This window comes from Alosa sapidissima, chromosome 2 (assembly GCF_018492685.1).
Source record: "Alosa sapidissima isolate fAloSap1 chromosome 2, fAloSap1.pri, whole genome shotgun sequence".
NCBI lineage: Eukaryota > Metazoa > Chordata > Actinopteri > Clupeiformes > Clupeidae > Alosa > Alosa sapidissima.
Genome location: NC_055958.1, coordinates 6,372,852 through 6,391,502, shown reverse-complemented (window position 1 = coordinate 6,391,502; position 18,651 = coordinate 6,372,852). Strand labels below are relative to the sequence as shown.

The following is an 18,651-nucleotide window of genomic DNA, read 5'->3' as shown; positions in this document are numbered from 1 at the left end:
TGTGTGTGTGTCTGTGTGTGTGTGCGGGGCCGGGATAGAGAAGTTTCCCAACTGGCCCTGTTGTTTCGCCCTCCTGCCATGTGTAATTTGTTGATTGTTATCGACGTGGCAACAGCCTCTGAATTGAAGTTGCTCCGAGGTGATTACGATGTGGCGACTTGCTCTTATCTCCTCTTGCTCTTGCACACTCATGCGTCTGTGCTATATAAGGCGTAAGAAAGGGAGTGGGATTTGTGATAATCTAAGACCTTTCCCCAATCTCGGTTCAAGAATGCTTTTAAGACTACGCGGGAGCTTGTGTCTTCCATGTTCATGCCGGGTGAAGCCCAGAATCAAAGAGCCTCCTTTGCGCCAAGGAGAGTGCTCTTTGATGCTAATGCCGGGCACACGTGTTTGCCTTGTTGTGATCCTCGGCGATGGGTCTGTCTCTCCCGGTCTAGTCTCCGCGCTTGCAGAGCCCCTCGTCCCCCGGCTTCAGTCCACTCCCAGGGCTCTCTGCCTTAGATGCAGTGTCAGAATGAATCAGGCTGTGTCACCGGCTCCACCGCACTTACCTTCACCCTTCCGCAGTGGAGGACTTTCATCTCGTCCAACTCAGAAGCGGCCTGTAGACTCTAAACACTCCCTACGCGGCCCAGTTTATAATAAACGGGACGCCTTTCTATCTATAGGCCTTTTCACACAGAGATCACGCTAAATTTGCGGGAAGAGGGGACGTCTTTTTGTCGTCTTTTTGTGTCTGAAAGCGAGGTGAAAATTTGCCGGCCTGCTGATCTGTTTACATGATGCGGCATTTTGAGGAGCTAGGAGGCAGGATCAGCTATAGTAAATTAAATTGTGACGTGCAACAGGGGGCGTGTAGAGTGATAGTCGTAGGCCTTATGTGCGTGGGCCTTTAGATACAGCAGGTGTGTGATTTCAAAAACCATGGCGGGAGAACCGACTGCACTTTGGTCAGCTTGCATTTGCTTTGCTGTTAGAATGTTAAATTCTTGCGATAGATGTCTTCAGACAATAAAACGTAATTTGGAAGGGAAATTGAAGAGTTGCCCCTTGCGTTGGCCGTACAATGTACTGTGCATACAATTTATTCATGAAATCATTCAATATTACAACAATAAAAATAGCTTGTGTACTGTCTTAATTGAAACATGCTTCGCGCACAAATGATAGCCTAGGGCAAAGAGAATGGACATCTCAACATAAGGATACATTAGAAGATGATGATTAGTGTAAACTTTGTCACACGACGTGATAAGCAGTTCTTTAAAAATGCAACGTTCCATTCAGTCATAAATCATTCAAGCGTAGTGCTAGTCATGAAAAGAAAACAGCAGCTTAATAAATTTTAGGTGTTTAACAGTAGGCCTAGGCGCACTGTTAGCAGTTATGCCGAAGGCAGTGAGATTATTAGGCATTGCATCCTGTCACTCAACATTGCAGTTCGGGTTGATAAGATTCAGTTAATGCGAGTATGGATCCTCTCAAAGTTTGGGACAACCAACAGTGTGTAGGCAGCAGTGTAGGCAAAGGTTACCATAGCTGTCTTTTCTCTAGGCCTGGGCCTATCGGAAATCGCGACATAAGCACATTGGTTTCTTTTTTCTTTTCTTTCTTGTTCGCGTGTTGGGTAGTGAAGCAATAATGCATTTAAAGCAGTACATCATGAGCCAGAGCCGATATGGCAAAGTAGCCTATTCATCACAGACATCGCATGTATCACACGAAAGAGCTTTTTCTCAGCCTTTAAACGATGTTAGTGGTTAGTTTTTGTGGTAAACGGTTTGCGAGAAAAGTAACTTTAATTTAATAATATTTTTTGCGCCCGTCTCCCTACCCATTAATCTTGGTGGAATACTTCGTGAACTTTCCCTCAAACCATATATCAGAATAAACAGCAGACCTTACCGAACATAAAGGTGTAAAGCATTCCCCTGCACAGTTAGCCATTCCAGAGTAATCCGGTTTTAAATTTGCAGCAATGTCTTTATGCATGTCTCCAACTTTGCGGTTCCTAATGTGTTTAAATTGTTCAATAAGTCTACATGATTTTATAACAGGCTAAATACAAAATAAATGTTACAAATATCGCCTAGATATCTGTAAGCATTACAATCAGAGGATATACATATAGGGCAGACAGACGCTCATGAGTTCATGCTTTGTTTTATCGCTGGATTTTAGGATAGCCTATTATGGCAACTGATTGCATTCCAAGCTACTGTCAACTCTAGCAGGCATTGAATGACTGAATTTATAGATTGACATAATGTGCTGTCTCTGCTATTGCTGCTTTTGATCATTTAGATTTATTTGCAATCTCCTGTGGTGGGCTGGACATAGCATTGAAATGCCCGCCCAGATTCCCCTTTCCTCCTTGACCCATTCACACTGGTGGCAGAACGAAAAAACTCGGCAAAATGTCTAGGGGGCTTGGTAGTAAATTTGGCGAGACACTTTGTCCCGCCATTCCGCCTCGGTCTATGTGAAAGGGACAGTCGTTCCGCGATTGTGGTACATAAAATCGCGCCGATTTTGCCAGTGTGAAAGGGCCTTGTCTCCTCAAAGATCGGCCGCAGCACGAGTCTGAAGATGTGGGGTGTGGAGGGGGGGGTTAACTGCTAAGACATAATAGCAGGGGATGATTTCAAGTGAATAGCAACACTGAGCATTCTTCTGCACTGGAGCGCTGGTGGCCTCGGTTGTATGATCTCACGCTTGGTCTATTTAGATGATCACGCTCCCTTTTGAAACGAGCGAGAGGCCCTTTGTCTCTGGCTTCATTAAAAGCTCAAACGCCTCTCCATTCTGCTACTGTGTGAAGAGGAGAGACAAAAAGAAAGAAAAGAAAAGGAAAGAGAAGAAAAAACACGAGGCAGTGTAATTTAATCCCGTTCTTCGGAGTACGCTGAAGATCCACGAGGCAGTGTAATTTAATCCCGTTCTTCGGAGTACGCTGAAGATCCACTGTGTCATCCTATCCCATAGCCAGAGGACAGAGCAGATGACTAGAGGCCTCTCCACCGCCTCGGTGGAGTGCTAATGAAGTTTCAAGTGAAGCACCATTTCTCAAAGTGAGCCTGTGCTGGGAATAAGATCAACGCGAGCAGCTGTTAAGTATGGCAGGGAAGATGGCTGCTGAAGGTGAGAAGGATTTACAGAAACAAATGTGTTGCGGATATCAGTGCTGGCCTCAGTTTCTGTCAAGTCCATGTACTGTATTTATATTTAGCTTAAACAGATCTCATATACACTGTTCCTGACTGTGTAAGACTGAAAAACATAGTCTTATATTGTAACAGTACTCACTCAGTGGAAGGGTAAAAGCTAATGACCGTGAAAGCTGTCAACATTATATCTTTCTGGAGGTAAATCAATATTTTCTGTGGCCGCTTAAAGGAAATCAAAGCGACTCAGAACGCCAGCGCAAACATTTATACACAGAATGATCGTGTGCATAAAACAGTAAGTTTAAAGTGTAAATTCTTATGAGGGGAAGCAATCTGCCAGGATTGCAGTCATTCTCAACTCATTATCACTGTCACACGTGACAGATCCAATTTTATTAATGGACTATACCTATCTTCCGGCTCTTGTCAGGATGTGATAGCGAATATTGATGCTCGTCATTTTTTAGCATTGTTTGAAATCCCTGCCAAGATTAATGTTTGTTTTTGTCCATTACTCCTCAGTAAACTGCAAACAGAGTCTGGATCCGAACCTGTTAACAGTAGCACTCAAAAACTATTTTGAAAAGTCCTACTATGAAAAAGACACATTTTCCTGGAGGTGTTTATACTTTGATTACCATCATTCTGGGGTTTTTGTTTTATGTTTTGGCTTTGAGCTGCTTTATTCCTCCCCATGTTTGCCCAGAAGCACCAGTTTTAAAACTGAACCCAGATTCCCCACAGAGAAAATAACAAAAGTGTATGTATTCAAACAAAGCTTTTAAAAGCCCTAGATTCAAAAAATTACTCATACTGTATCTTGGCCATATGATTAAGATGTCCAACAGTGTTTTATACGACCTCTATAAAATAAACATACCCCCATTTTCTGTTAAATGCATCGTTTTAATTGAGTAATTGAGCTTGAGGTAAAACCCGCAGGCAAATGACAGGTCCATAAAATGATTTTTGTTTTTCACCCATATTCATATTTGTTGTTTTTCTGCCATGTCTTGGCGTTTTTTTAATGCCATAAAAATAAACCATTGCAGATGTGTTCTCGAGTTTAATGATTGCTGGGGATTTTGCCACTAATTACGAGGGGTGTTTTGCTGTAACAGCATTCAGACTAACACCCAGAGGCAGCTCACAGCTCAAGGTTATCACCATGTTTTTTTAAACAGAAGTAACTTTTTTTTTTTTGTAAAAAAAGTTCACCTCAAGGTGTGACTGTTTTCCAAATGAGAGAAAGAGATAGATTTCTCTGAATGTCCTGAACTGCAGTCATCCAACAGTGCATCTGCCTCCACGCTAGCTCTGTGTGCTGGCAGAGTAATGTCCTGCGGGTGTAATTTAAGTGCAGAGGTCCTTCAGGAGCACATTAAAGAAATGAAAGTAATGGGTATTAGGCAGAGGTGGGACCAAGTCACTGTTTGGCAAGTCACAAGTAAGTCCCAAGTCTTAGCAGTCAAGTCCAAGTCAAGTCCCAAGTAAATACAGAGAAGGGCAAGTCGAGTCCAAGTCCAAGTCACATCAAAGCCAAGTCGAGTCCAAGTCCAAGTCCCAATCTTTTTCAAGTCCTGAACAAGTCATCAGGTACTCTTCACTTAATAATGCCATTATTAGACTATCGATCATAATTTTAGCACTTCCATCTAATCCACAGTATTTTTTGTTTATAAATACAGATTAAAATATGTTCAATGTTTCTGTCTTGTAATCTTTTACGACATATGCATGCGCATACCTGTGTAATCTGTAAACGGATAGCTACATAACACTCAGCACAGCTGCAAATATATATATTGTTTTTCCAAATTGCGGAGCCCACTGTAAGGATGAGTAATAATTTGACTGATGGCAGTTCACTGCGCTAGGCCACAGATTTGCCTGCAAACAATTTATTAGGCTGTCTGGCAGTGGCGACTCATAAGGGAAGCCAAGGTCAACACTTTTATATTATTTAAAAGATAATAATGACAGTAATTTTGTTTTAAAGTATTCATTTCTTAAGAAATACTACACATTTGATGCTGTTTATCTCATTTGTAAATGGTGCACTGTCACTTTAAGCCCATTGTGTCACACGTTCTCATAATGATCCTTTTTTTACCAGCTCCGTTCAAATATAGCCTATGGCTAGTCCACAAACTCAAACATTGTTTGTGCCACATGTATAGCACAATATTAACAACGATAAGCATGATATTAAGTTGGCACAAACAGCTTTCATTCCCTTGGAAAGAGAAGCATGTATGACATGATGCTTGCTTGACATTTTCTGTTTGCAATTAAAAGTGAATTATGAGCCTGGTAGCCAGTAGCCACCTAGCTACAGTAGCTGAGTGAAATGTATTTCAATCGGCATATCATGTGCTTCATGTAAATAAATTATTGAATACTTCAAGACTATTAAGACCAGTTCCATTACACAAGGCAAAGACAACTCTTCATAATATTCTTGTCCACTTTCCAAATCACAGTGAGTGCAGCTATGTCATAGTGACCTGGATCTCATAGTTTATAACAGTACAGTAGGCTAGTGAGAACCGGATAATTCACAATCTCCTCTAATCTCGTATTTGTTGCCTTCACGATTTCCTTTTATATGTTTCTTATATTTAAAAGAAGATATCAATCATCATCAACAATGACAAGCCAGCTGGAACCTACTCATTTTCTCTCCCTCTCCTGCGTGCTTGGATGCGTTCTCAATTAAATGCAGTAGGCTAGCATAAGTTCAAGTTGGATCTTAATGGAGAGGACTCGAAAAGTATCAACTTTATGTAACATGCTGATGGTGCTTTTTGACATTAAACGTTCTCTAACAAGAGTGCAAATCAGTTTGCAGTAAAGCTACTAGTGATTGGCTAAATGTTGGTCCTTCCTCTGTCTCTTGGTGCCCTACACACAGTGCGTAACGCGTGTGGGGGTAGCGGCAGTACTGTACTGTGCTCTGGCCGCTTGTCTCCGCTATTTTTTTTTCTTTTTTTTTTCGTCTGTGGGGTGACTGGTCCACGATCAGGAAATTTAGTTTTTGATTCGAGACATGTCAAGTCATCACAAGTCAAAGAGGCAAAGTCCGAGTCAAGTCTCAAGTGAATAGTATTCAAGTCCAAGTCGAGTCGCAAGTCATGCCGAATTTTATCAAGTCAAGTCTGAAGTCATTAAAATCATGACTCGAGTCTGACTCGAGTCCAAGTCATGTGACTCGAGTCCACATGTCTGGTATTAGGCATCTGGCAACCTCTTATCTCCTGTAAATGAGCCATGGCTTCCTTTATTTGTTTAGACAGCCACGGAGATAAAGTAAAAGTAATGTTACATTACTTGATCTTAGGGCCACGGTATCCATACCAAACCCCCCCACCCCAACACATACACACACACCTCTCCTTGACAGCGACAGGAGGTGAAACTGGTGGCGCCCATCCAGTGGAGAGCGATGGCCTCTGAGTACCTCGGGAAGCCAGGCCAAGATGGCAGGCCACCAGCCCTCCTCATTAAATTTTAACATCTTCCCCCCGTCATACAAAAGATGTAGTTAAGACATAGAGGTGACACCCCCCCCCCCCTTCATCTCCGTAACACACGCGGTGCCTAACCTTTTACTCTGGGATGACATGTCAGGACCCTGTAATGAGTGTCAACTCCCCATTCCCATTTCCCCTCTGAAAATTAAAGTGTTGTCGGGGGCCAAGCATTAGAGAGATTGAGAAGTAACTGGATAAGCAGGGGCCGGAAAAGGCAATGATGTTCTCAGTGTTAAAAGTTTCCAGTGAGCAATTAGTCATAATAAGCCATTATTAATTTAGACGCGCACGTTTTCTTTACACTTAAAAGCCCTGTCTCTAGAGATACACTCAGGGAGCTGTATAAGACCCGAGGCTCAGCAGATTAATGTCTGAATGTCTTACAACAACCAAATATACCATATAAAATATACCATATAAAAACAGTCAGAGGCCGTGTAGTTTGTTAATGTGACGTTTTTTTTTAAATTATTATCATGAGGTAGTTTTACTTAAAAGTGGGAAAAAACTGTTAAATAGTGTTGTGGAAAAATTCATACAGCCCCCTCCAACACATAAAAGCTCCATGCTTGGTGTTACTGTGCCATAATAACATGGCAGGAACAAATGGAAACTCTTTGCTCTCAAGCAGTACGTACTTAAAGCATTTCTCATGAAATGATTGATATTATTTATTGCATCTGTATTTTTTGCATGGGTCAGGGAGGACCAGGAGAGAATAAAACACCACACGGCAACTCCAACCTACGCTAATTAGGAGCTCCAGAAAGCCAGGTTTCATGGTCTGAACTCAATGCCCAGGGAGAGCGAGAATTGAAAAAGGGAATAGCAGGTCTGACAGCTGGCAAGAATAGGTCGAACATTCATGTAGCATAATTGGCTGATTCATCCTAGATGGTGATTCACTGACACTGGACCCACTGGCACTGCATGATTGCTGGGGGGAGGGGGGGGGGCACAGTGACCGGACTGCTGTAGGAGCTTCATCTGCAGCATCAGAGCTGCTGACTGACCACATCACCGTGTGCTTTGCTCATGTAGACAGGAAGACTAGACGGACGGGAAGGAGAAGCCCGGCTCGGCGGGGGAATAGTCGGGAGAGCGGGAAAACTTTAATTCGCTGGACTCCTCCACACCACCTCAAGCTGTAAATTCCCAGTACTCCCCTCCCTCCCTCCCTCCCTCCCCCCTTCCCCACTACCCCCTACCCCATTCACCCCGTGGAAATTCTGAGCAAGGACGCATACCCGGAGTGTTCCTAATGGATTCTTCCGAGAAAACCAGTGGAAGAATCGCTTTTGGTGTGGCCGGCTCCAAGACACGCTGTAACAATGTGCAGGTGCAATTTGTCTTTGACAGGTCTCGAGTTGGGTAGGTGAGCAGTGAATGCGGGGATTCGCAGACAGCTTTAGGGTAATACACTGATATTGCTGGAAGCTCTTATTTTGCAAATATCAGCAGAAAGGCTTACCGTACTTGCTCGTGGCACCTGTGTAAGCCTTTTTCTGGAGTGCACTCACATTTCTTGCTCTTGTTGCAAATCCTCTTTGCAAATGATCTATTAATAAAGCATGTAGCCTACATGTTCAGCCATTCTGCCCATGAATCTCACAGTAGAGCAAATGAAATTCCATGCATAAAAACATCAATGTGTAAAAACTTTACTTACCCAGAACAACGACATTGACTCACAGAGCACACTCACAAGCAAGCAGGCACAAATACACACACACACACACACACACATACCAGTACATGCTGTACACAAACATGCGCGCACACACACACACACACACACACACACACACACACACACACAATGCACATTCACATATACATTTGGTCCATTTGTAAGTGTCAAATGTGATCAAATCAGGTTGGAGAACATGCTTCCATTTGCACAGTGAGGCATACTGTAACTATAACTGTGTGAGGCCTTGGTTGCCACATTCACTGGGACACTTCTGAATGGACGGTGCTGCTGTGAACGAGTCTGTCTGGTCATGCCTTGGTCACACAATGAGCAAACCCCTGGCTGGTACTGTGATTAATGTCTTTCTATCTTTTTCTCCCTCTCTCTCTCTCTTCCTATCTCTCTCTCAGTCTCTCTCTACCTTTGTCTCTGTCTTTGTTGGGGCATAACGCTTCTTTATGGTGCTTTCGTGTTCTTTTTTTCTCATGGTTATCTCATTGGTTCATGTGTCCTAGACATACTGTGTTGGACATGGTCGCTAGTTCACTTCTGCAAGTGAAAGCGGCCATTTTTTCTGCAGCATGCAAACGAACACACACTGACACTCACATACACAAATTCACACACGTTCACGCACACACGCATGCACACACACACACACACACACACACACACTCACACACACACACACACACACTCACAGCTTTTTGCTCCAGGGACAGAGCTGTGCACGAATCTATACACAGTCCCACTGAGTTTTCTGTTTTACACCCTGCAGCACTGTGGTGTAGTCTGCTCTTAATGACATGGCATTAGCATGCTCTGTTGTAGAGTTTCCTTTTGTTTTTGATGGAAAAAAACAGCAACTACAACATGTATTAACTGCTGAAGTTAATATGTTGCTTTCAATAGAGGCACAATCTCAGATTCCTCAAAAAGCACACATTATGTTCCTCACGCCCATCACACACCGACAAACGCACCTGTTCCTGAAGTTCTGTTCAAACATGTTACTGCACACGTCACACATCACCACATAAAATCCCCTTACGATGCTTGACACATCCCTAGATGTGTAATGCGAGGAATTATCAGACTAGCAAATGGGGCTAGGTGTGCCAGATCCCGGCAGTATGGTGTCAGCTATGATTTATTGGAGCTTCAAGTGAGTGATTCCTCTGGAGCACTTTAATGCCCCGACTTCTGTAAGTGCTGGAGAGGATAATCCGCCCTGCGCTTGTCTCTACAAAGCCAGGGTCTCCTTGAGGTGTCAGGAGGCAAGAGACAACAGCAGCCGTCCGAGCCTGATGGCCTGCTCCCGTGCATATTTTACTCTCAGAGTTTAGCTGCCACACGGGCTCTGGTTACACTTTACAGTACAGCACCGTAGTCACGGTGTAACAAACACCAAGGAGTGTAACATGACAGGTGAAAATTAGTGACTGTACAGTGTGCTTTCAGTATATGAGCACATGTAATGTAGTAGGAAGGTGTACTTACAATTTGGCATACTGTTTCACCAAAGACCAGTTTGATAGATCAAATTGCTTGTGACGTTAAAAAAGACAATTCAAAGCCCTCCAGGTTTAGTTGCATAGGTATGTACAGCCTGCACATACAACGTTCCATTAACATAATTTCAAGCATCACTGGTTGCATTAATAGTGTAGGACTAGGGAAAAAAAACGTTGAGCACTTCTATGCAGGTTTATTGCCCATTAATCAGTTTTAATATGGGCACATCTACTAAAATTAGAAGGCTATACTTAATAGACTGATGGAGAATACTATATCAGTATCTGTCCAAACCTATAGTGAAATCCAGGTCCCAAAGGCAGTCCTTCCCATCATCCCTGTGTATCATAACATCAGCAACTAAGCCTATAATGCTGGCTGATGAGACATGGGGATGGTCTAATCCTGAATGGCCATGCAGTGAACAGGGAGAGGTCATCTGTGGGGACAAATCCATGGCGCAGAGAGACTGCGGTGAGAGCCCAGTGAGTGAGCGAGCGAGCAAGCCGTGAGCGACCTCCCCGTTAAGCCCTAATTGCTCGCTGAGCGAAATCCATTGCAGGCCATTTGTTTTATATCACTGAGAATCAATGATGCCTCACCCAGCATGACACATTCTGCTTTTAGACGTAAGGAAAATCAACATCCTCCACCCCCCCCCCCCCCCCCCCCCTCAGGAATCACTTCACAAATCAAACACCCATCAAATATCTCTATTTCACTGTGTCTGATTGGAACAGTGCCTGCTATTGAAAGCTCCCCTTGTTTTCATCTCTTTTCTTCTCCCTCTTTATCTCTTGCTCTTCCTTCCTTTTCTTTTTTGTTGTTTTTTTCTCTCTCTCTCTCTATTCTCTGTGTGTGATTGCTGTCCATGATGTGAGATTCAGTGTGAGAAATGAGCCTGATTGCATGGTTCATTTGTTCTCCTTTGTAGAGCCAAGCCGAGGCGCACTACAAAGGCAGTAAACATGCCAAGAAGCTCAAAGCACAGGAGTCCACGAAACATAAGCAGAAAAGTGCCGCAGCCGCTGCCCTGGACAGCGCAAAGACAATCACCACCTCCTCCACCACCTCCACCTCCTCCACCACCGCTGTCACTGCCAGCAACTCTGACCAACCAGGTTAATGGCTTCTTTTGTTCTTGTTCAACTCCTGTTCCTCATGTGCTGGCTACCCCACCTTAACACCTCCCGCATCTCCAACCCTTTTCTCCAACCGTACACACACACACACACACACACACACACACACACACACACACACACAGAGACACACACAGAGACACACACACACACACACACACACCCTAGCTCACCCACCCACCATCCTTGCGAGTGATCTTGCATGCTACTGTATGTCTTGCTATTTGTTTCCCCTGTCTCTCTCTCTCTCACGCACACACTCCTCTCTATTCCTTGCTCACACCTACAAACGGATGTCATTTGTCATGTGCGCTGTTTGTACATGCTGGTTATGTTTGTGTCTGTCACTAGCCAATGCCCTCCTCCTGCCTCTCCTTGTCAACAATGCCTCCCGACAGCCAAGGGGATTTCTTATTAGGAGACATCCCAAGGCATCATGGGGGTGGGGGGAGGGTGAGGAGTCAAACTGAGTGGGTGGAGCAGGGGGTGCCATGCTCTGCTCTGCTCTGCTCATTATTGTGTTTGCTCTGTGGCAAATTGTGTGAGAGCTCACCCCAGTCATGTTTGACAATACGCTTGCAGAGGTAAGTGTCTGGCACGCTGCCTCTCCTAACCGCACACCTCCACCTCCACCTCCACCTCCACCTCCACCCGTCTCCTCTTCTCCACCCTCCCACACCCCATCTCACCTCCCTCCTCCCCTCAGAGTGGCACTCATGTCAGGGAAGAGATCACTTTTCATCAAACTCACTCCCGCATTCTGAACAAAAAAGGATTTGCTTTCTTTAGCGTATGTCTCACCTGTATGTGTGTGGGGGTATGTTAGAATGACACATCACGACACATGCTGGCAGCATGTACAGAATCCCCCACAGCGATAGCGCATCCGAACTTAGAGGGAAAATGACAGAGAGAGAGATCACTTTTCATCATCTGTGCTTTCTATCCTTTGAACATGAAATAGTCATGACTTGTCATGATTGTTTTAAAATTGTTTGTTTATGTTGTTATTTATTTATTGTTATTGTTCATGCGCTGTATGCATAGAAAGGTAGGCTCCTCAGACCTCATGCTGTTTTATCTGTGTGTCTGTCAGCACAGGCCTGCGCTTCCCTAAAGCAGCAGCATGATGCTACACGCGGTGCCATTTAAGGCGCTCTTTGAAAAAGCCGAGTCTTTCTGCCTTTTCTCTTCTTGGTTTTAAGGGTCCGCGTCTGGCCACAGGGGAGAGGATGCAGCAGGGGGTCTTGGCTGAAGAGATTCTATTAATCCACCCCTCTTCCCCTCCTTCCACTGCCGCCAAGCCCCCCACCCCACCCCCACTGCTACCCCTGATGCTCTTGGTCTTCTTGACAGATCCGGGTGCAGTGCACTTATCAGGCAGGGACCTCGGCTCATTTGTATGCAGCGTCTTCCCTGCAAATCACCCCAAATGAACGTCAGGCCTGCCTCACAGATGGCTTTTGGGGGCCGTGCTGCGATGGTGGTGTATTCGTTAGCACAAGCTCGCCGCTCCGACCCCGCTATCCCACACACCCATCCCCCTCACAACACCCAACCCCTTCACCCCGATGTCCCTGTCAGGAGGGCTGCCGCAGCTCGGCAAAAAAGCCTGGCAGCAAAGGATGAAGTCAGCTTTAGTTTACACCAAGAAACTTGAGGGAGACTAAATCATTAAAATTGCCGGCTCCAGCGGTTTTTACGTAAGAGCCCTACGCTTTTATGTAATGTCTAAAACGCTGCACGCTGGATTATCCATATAAATGTGTGCTCTGCAAATCAACGCTGACTCTTTTTTTTCCCTCCTATGTTGGCTTTTTTTTCCCCCTCTGAAGCTCGGCTCTTTATCCGTGCGCTGCCCCCACGGGCACTGCGAGAGGAGTTAGCAAGGTCACCTCTTTAATGTTCATTTTGCGCTTGAAAATTCGGTTCAAAGCATCCAAAAACGCAAAATTGTCACGTCGTTTTCATTTTCCTGGTTTTTGTCCCCTCTGCTCCAGGAGTCGCTAAATGGATCGTGGCTGTGTTGTTAACGAAAGGTTCCAGCCAGGTCTCTGATCCTGTTTGCTTAGAAACCTTCTGTACATACACTACTCACAAAAAGTTGGGGATATCTGGCTTTCGGGTGAAATTTAATGTTTCAGTACAGAAAGTGCTGAAACATTGAACCGTTGGCATTCCAAATTTTATAAAAGGTCACATTAAGTTGTAAAGGTTATAGTGTAAAGGTTACAGTGGATTTTAGGTTAATCTGGAAATTTCACCCGAAAGCCAAATATCCCTGACTTTTCACAGGGTCGCTCTGGGATATGTAGGCTTACTTCTAACATCTGTTCTGCTAACTGCATTTTATTTCGCTGTGCATTGGAGTCCTTTGTGTACATATTAAACTACCAGTAACAACAGCATATCTCCAGAAGCTAATCCCACAGCAGCATTAAAATGTCAGTACATGCATATGCAGCTAAACATTTTTTTACAGAGCTACATGATAAGTCCCCCCCTCCCTCTATAAAAAAAACACCAAAAAACAATATAATTTATGAGGATTCTGACCCCTGCGGTTAGTAATTCAGTGATGTGTCAGTACATCTCAGGTTATTAGCTTACGACGGCTGGACAGCTAGCCCAAGGGAAAGGATCATGGATGGAGAGTGACATATATAAAAAGCTGCTAGAATCTGCCCTCAGTGGTGTCGGTGGTGATAGTGTGTGGGTAGTGAGGGGTCGGGGGAGATGGGGAGGATGGGTGGAGGCAGCGTGGGCCCCTAGATATGAGAGGGTGAGACAAGGGCCCTTGTGGCGTTCGGCAGGCCACGCCTCACCATGACAAGGGCATGATTAGGCAAAGGGGCATCTCTGACTGACCGAGGCAATGGGGTTGGGGGGTGGGTATGGGAGAGAACAGAACACGCAACTGGCCAGTCCAGCACTGACGCTGAGAGGCCAGTCTCTGAATCAAGTGCACGCCGGCCGCCTCCAGATATCACGGCTTACACAACACAATGAGAGAGAAACTTCCCCCCGCACAACAAGAAAATGAAGAGGTGTGACTAAACAAAGATGTGTTATTCTGTGCTCCCACACTCACTGTCAGATCTCTCTCTCTCTCTCTCTCTCTCTCTCTCTCTCTCTCTCTCTCTCTCTCTCTCTCTCTCTCTCTCTCTCTCTTTTCCTCCTCTGTTCTTATTTCGACAGAGAAACTTGTGGAGTCCTCTAGTGCACAAAACATAGCATCTGTTCCTCCAAAAGCATTTGTGCCCGCATCCCCCTTGATAGCGACGCCGACAGCCGCAGGATGCGGCAATGGCACAGCAATGGTGGCAACGGCAGTGACCGGCTTCTTCAAGCCCGCTCTCGAACCAACGTCCGCCAGCTCTCCGTCAGAGACCGCTGCCGCGCAGGGACCCACTGCGAAGGCGGCCGTTGCCAAGCTCGCCCCTGTCGCCACGGCATCAACGGCGGCCACGCCCACCGCCGCTGCAGAGCCCAGCACGGAGTCAGAGGAGGAGAAGGCCAAAAAGCTGCTCTACTGCTCCCTGTGCAAAGTGGCCGTCAACTCCCTCTCGCAGCTGGAGGCTCACAACACAGGTGTGCAGCACATCTGTCTCCTTCTCCGTGCCACGTTATCTATAACCACCCCCCCCCCCCCAAAAAAAGACGCCTGTTTGTTGTCCGTCCCACTTATTAGCGGCGATCTCGCTGAACGGCCACAAATATGTGCAGGTTTTTTGGCAGTTTTTGTTTCATTTTACATATTAAGTGCTTGTTTTGTATTCACTGCAAGTGGTTGTGTGCCACCCACGCAGGGGGAAGTTAAAGTCACGTGTTGTGGTTGGGATTACCATCTGGTTTTGTGTCCGTGGACAGAGCGCGCTATATTTTTTCTTCTCCTCGTGTGTCATTTTAGGTTCAAAGCACAAAACGATGCTGGAGGCGAGAAGCGGAGCTGGCCCGATTAAAGCCTATCCCAGACCGGGATCCAAACTTAAAACACAAGCCAGCACGGTCCTAAAGGGCTCGGGCTTACAGAACAAGACGTTCCACTGCGAAATCTGTGATGTCCATGTCAACTCAGAAATTCAACTTAAACAGGTGGGATTACTGTCTCTCTTTCTCTCTCTCTCTCTCTCTCTCTGTCTCTCCCCTTGCCAAAATCACAACAAAATCACACCCCAGTTGTATTTCTGATTTGTCATGACTCGAACATGACTTTCCAACGTGTAAAAAAAAAAGACTTGGTCTGTCGTTCTTTTTCAGCGATACGGCTGAAATGATTGCTTAACATAGTCCTTTTCCATTTTCAGCATATTTCCAGCAGGAGGCATAAGGACCGAGTGGCAGGGAAGCCCCTGAAGCCCAAATACAGCCCTTACAACAAGCAGCAGCGCAGCTCAACGGTCCTCGCGGTAATGCATTATTTAGTCGCCAAATAATCCAAGTCGCTCTCACAAAAGCGTTCCTCAGATTTCGAGGATTAAAGCCACAAACGGCTAATACCTCACATGCTAATGCTGGTTAAAATGTATCTGGGAGACAATAATGCTCTGGCAGCCTCAGTCTTTTTGTACACATCGCTGCACTTTGACTGCATGATGATGCATTCTTATGCAACCTACGTACAACATTTGACCGAGTGCATTATGTTTTATAAGTGCAATCTGTTTACTTTTTTGCATAATAGTTGCTGAGAATGCCAGAGCATTCATTTTCATTTCAATGATATTCTCAGTCATATTCAATGAGCCATTTATCTAAAATAATTATAGCTATGGTTTCATAATGAGTCAAGATGACAGTCAAATCAATAGTTTGTTGTTGGTGATGTTGTCATTGTTCTATCTTTAATCATGGATTTGCTGTCTCTCTCTGTCTCTCTCTCTTTCTTTCTCTCTCTCTCTCTCTCTGTCTCTCTCTCTGTCCTGCTCATTCTCTGCCTGCAGGCGAAGTTGGCTCTACAGAAGGACCTGGTGAAGCCCATCTCCCCGGCCTTCATCTCCAGCCCCTTCTGCCCGACCACAGTGCCGTCCATTTCCCTGCACCCGCGGCCCAACACCTCCATTTTTCAGACTGCCACCCTGCCCCCATCCTTCCTGCGGGCTGCCCCAGGGCCCATCCGTCCCACAACGGGATCCATCCTCTTCGCGCCATATTGATCTCCTTTTTGACCCCCCCAGACATACACAAACACACAGACACACACACACACACACAGACACAAACACACATACAATCACCATACCCACTCCCACTTCATCAAAGTGTCTGCTGGAACGCCAGTAGCAATATGGAGGAGAAACTGGCGGAAAGCAGAGAGAACTGCCTCTGTGACCTTCATCTCAACACAGACAAACACACACACACAAACACATACACATAGTCACACACAACTGCGCGGTGCACTGCATATCGGATGTCCCCTCCACGCCACCTCTGCCTCTCCTCGCTGTCCGGCGACAGGACTGCGACAGCTGGAACAGCCGTGTATTTATTAAACCTGTTTCCCCCGTGACTGTCCGCATCACCATAAGCCCCGCCAGGTCAGCATCCACTTGCCGAGGACTCTTCGTGTCGGAAATCCTGCAGAGTACTACAAAAAAAAAATCAAGAAAAGAAAAAGAAAAAAAGCACCGAACTGCTTCCTGAACGACTTGAATTATCATGGTCTTCCTATTCAATTTAATAGACAAACTCTGGATACACGTAAAAAAAAAGTGTTGGAACAAGTCACAGAAAAGAAAAGCCCTTATCATGCGGGACAGTGCACATTTTCAATGGCTTGATGTCGTCAGGGAGTGTGTAACACAGTTTTTGGCCTATGTGCTGTCTTGTATTGTGTTGTCAATCACTTGTAGTTGATGCTTCTCACCCCCCTTTTAGCAGTCTGGATTCCGGACTTGTTCTGATGTCGTGCTATACTTCTCATCCTATGCCTCAGAAGAGATCAATATGGATAGCCATACTTGTTCACCTGTTTACCAAACAAAGCAGACAGACAAATGTTTTGTAACCAAGACAAATCACACTCTACAGGTTTTTCTTTTAGTTTTTTTTTCTCTCTCAGTGGTGATGAAATGGTTATCAAAAGCTCTTTTCTAAAAAGAAAACGTGACGTTAATGTTTCTCGTTGTCCAGCAGGAGAATCATGGGCCTTTCATCTTACTGTTATATCCCTCATTTCTAATGAGGCTGCATCGTTGGGCAGCTCTAGGAGGCAATAATGTACAGAACATTGAATATTGTTATTCTACATAGTGTATTTAATGTTTACCTAATGAGTTGCAATACTAGTTGTATTTTATGAGAATGGAAGGGGGTGGGTGCTAAGATAAATAGCAACAATTATTTGTATTTTTAGAATTTGAGAGAGAAATCCACAATCACAGAGACAGAGACTTCTTTATTAGACTGTGGAACATCTCCGTAGTCCATAGTATATATGTGTGAGTCTGTACAGTCCATAAGAAATTAACATTTTCAATAAAATAATATATTTAAATGATTTGTTCCCATATTATACTGTACATTGCTTTTTCATGATTAAAAAAATGCATATTTGAATTAGAGAGCAAAGATTTTAAAACATATAGTTTATTATAGGGCAGACCTGCTGAAGATTAAAGGCATGTTAAATAATAAAAAAAGAGTTAATTTCGTAAAGGCTTCTGTGTGAGATGTACAGTATTTATTTTCTGAAACATTTTTTATGATGCAATTGGTACAGGTATTTCATTCACTCTGCTTAGAGTTTGTGTGGGTTTTATTTGTTTGTTAAAGTGTGTGTTTCTTTATATTAAATCCCCTAGCGGTATGCTCTTCTGTGTGAGTATCTTAACTGTAAAGCCACGAGCTGTTCCATCATTCAAACTCGTCAAAAGCACTTTCCGACAGAAGGTATGATCAGTAACTTGAGGGATCGGTCCAGTCTGTGGTCCAGTCCACACACACACACACACACACACACACATGCGCACAAGTCAAAGGAGTCAATGAATGTTCTGTGTAAAATCACAAGAATATGGTTATTCATTTTGTGTGGTTTCAGTTGGTGACACTTAAAATATACAGAATACCGTGTAATTCACGGTTTTCAAAACAGCTATCATTATATTATGATCCAGAGGGAACATTTTTTTTCACTCAATGATGTTAGAAGTCTAAAGCAATGGAAAGATCACATCATCATTACATTTTTTGTCAGTCAAATTATTTATTTTGAGTTTCAGAACGATACAGTTGATTGATACGCTGATGCAGTGTAGTTGACATGTTTTTGAACCATTAAATGCAGCGACTGATTCTTTATTTTCTTTTGTGGGCTGTTTTATTAAATTGAGCAAGTATTTGTGGAGTGACTAATTTCCAAGAAAACCATAGTGGAAACATGTGTTGTAGGTTATCATGTGATTCATATTATGCAGTTTTCCAGTCAACAACTAGCCCAGGATAGGCACACCAGCCTAAAGATATCTCATTTGTCCCTTCATATTATAACTTAGGCCTCTGTACACAGCAAGGGACTCTCCGTTTGTTTACGTTCCCTAGATTTTCTTTATTTGAAATGCAAATGATTGGTTGTCAAGGTGATGCACAAGAAA

The 18,651-nt window shown here is 44.4% G+C and overlaps 1 protein-coding gene across 6 annotated transcripts in view; it reads left to right on the top strand.

Annotated features, from left to right (window-relative positions):
• Positions 1-18,358, top strand: part of znf385b (zinc finger protein 385B) — an 89,269-nt gene extending 70,911 nt beyond the window's left edge. For all 6 annotated transcript variants that reach the window (XM_042082338.1, XM_042082329.1, XM_042082320.1 and 3 more), the window contains 5 exons: positions 10,846-11,032; positions 14,252-14,644; positions 14,964-15,148; positions 15,361-15,462; positions 15,997-18,358. In XM_042082338.1, the coding sequence (XP_041938272.1) occupies positions 10,846-11,032; positions 14,252-14,644; positions 14,964-15,148; positions 15,361-15,462; positions 15,997-16,209 (1,080 nt within the window). In that variant the 3' untranslated portion in view covers positions 16,210-18,358. The remainder of the gene's footprint in view (positions 1-10,845; positions 11,033-14,251; positions 14,645-14,963; positions 15,149-15,360; positions 15,463-15,996) is intronic.
• The last annotated feature ends 293 nt before the right edge of the window (positions 18,359-18,651 follow it).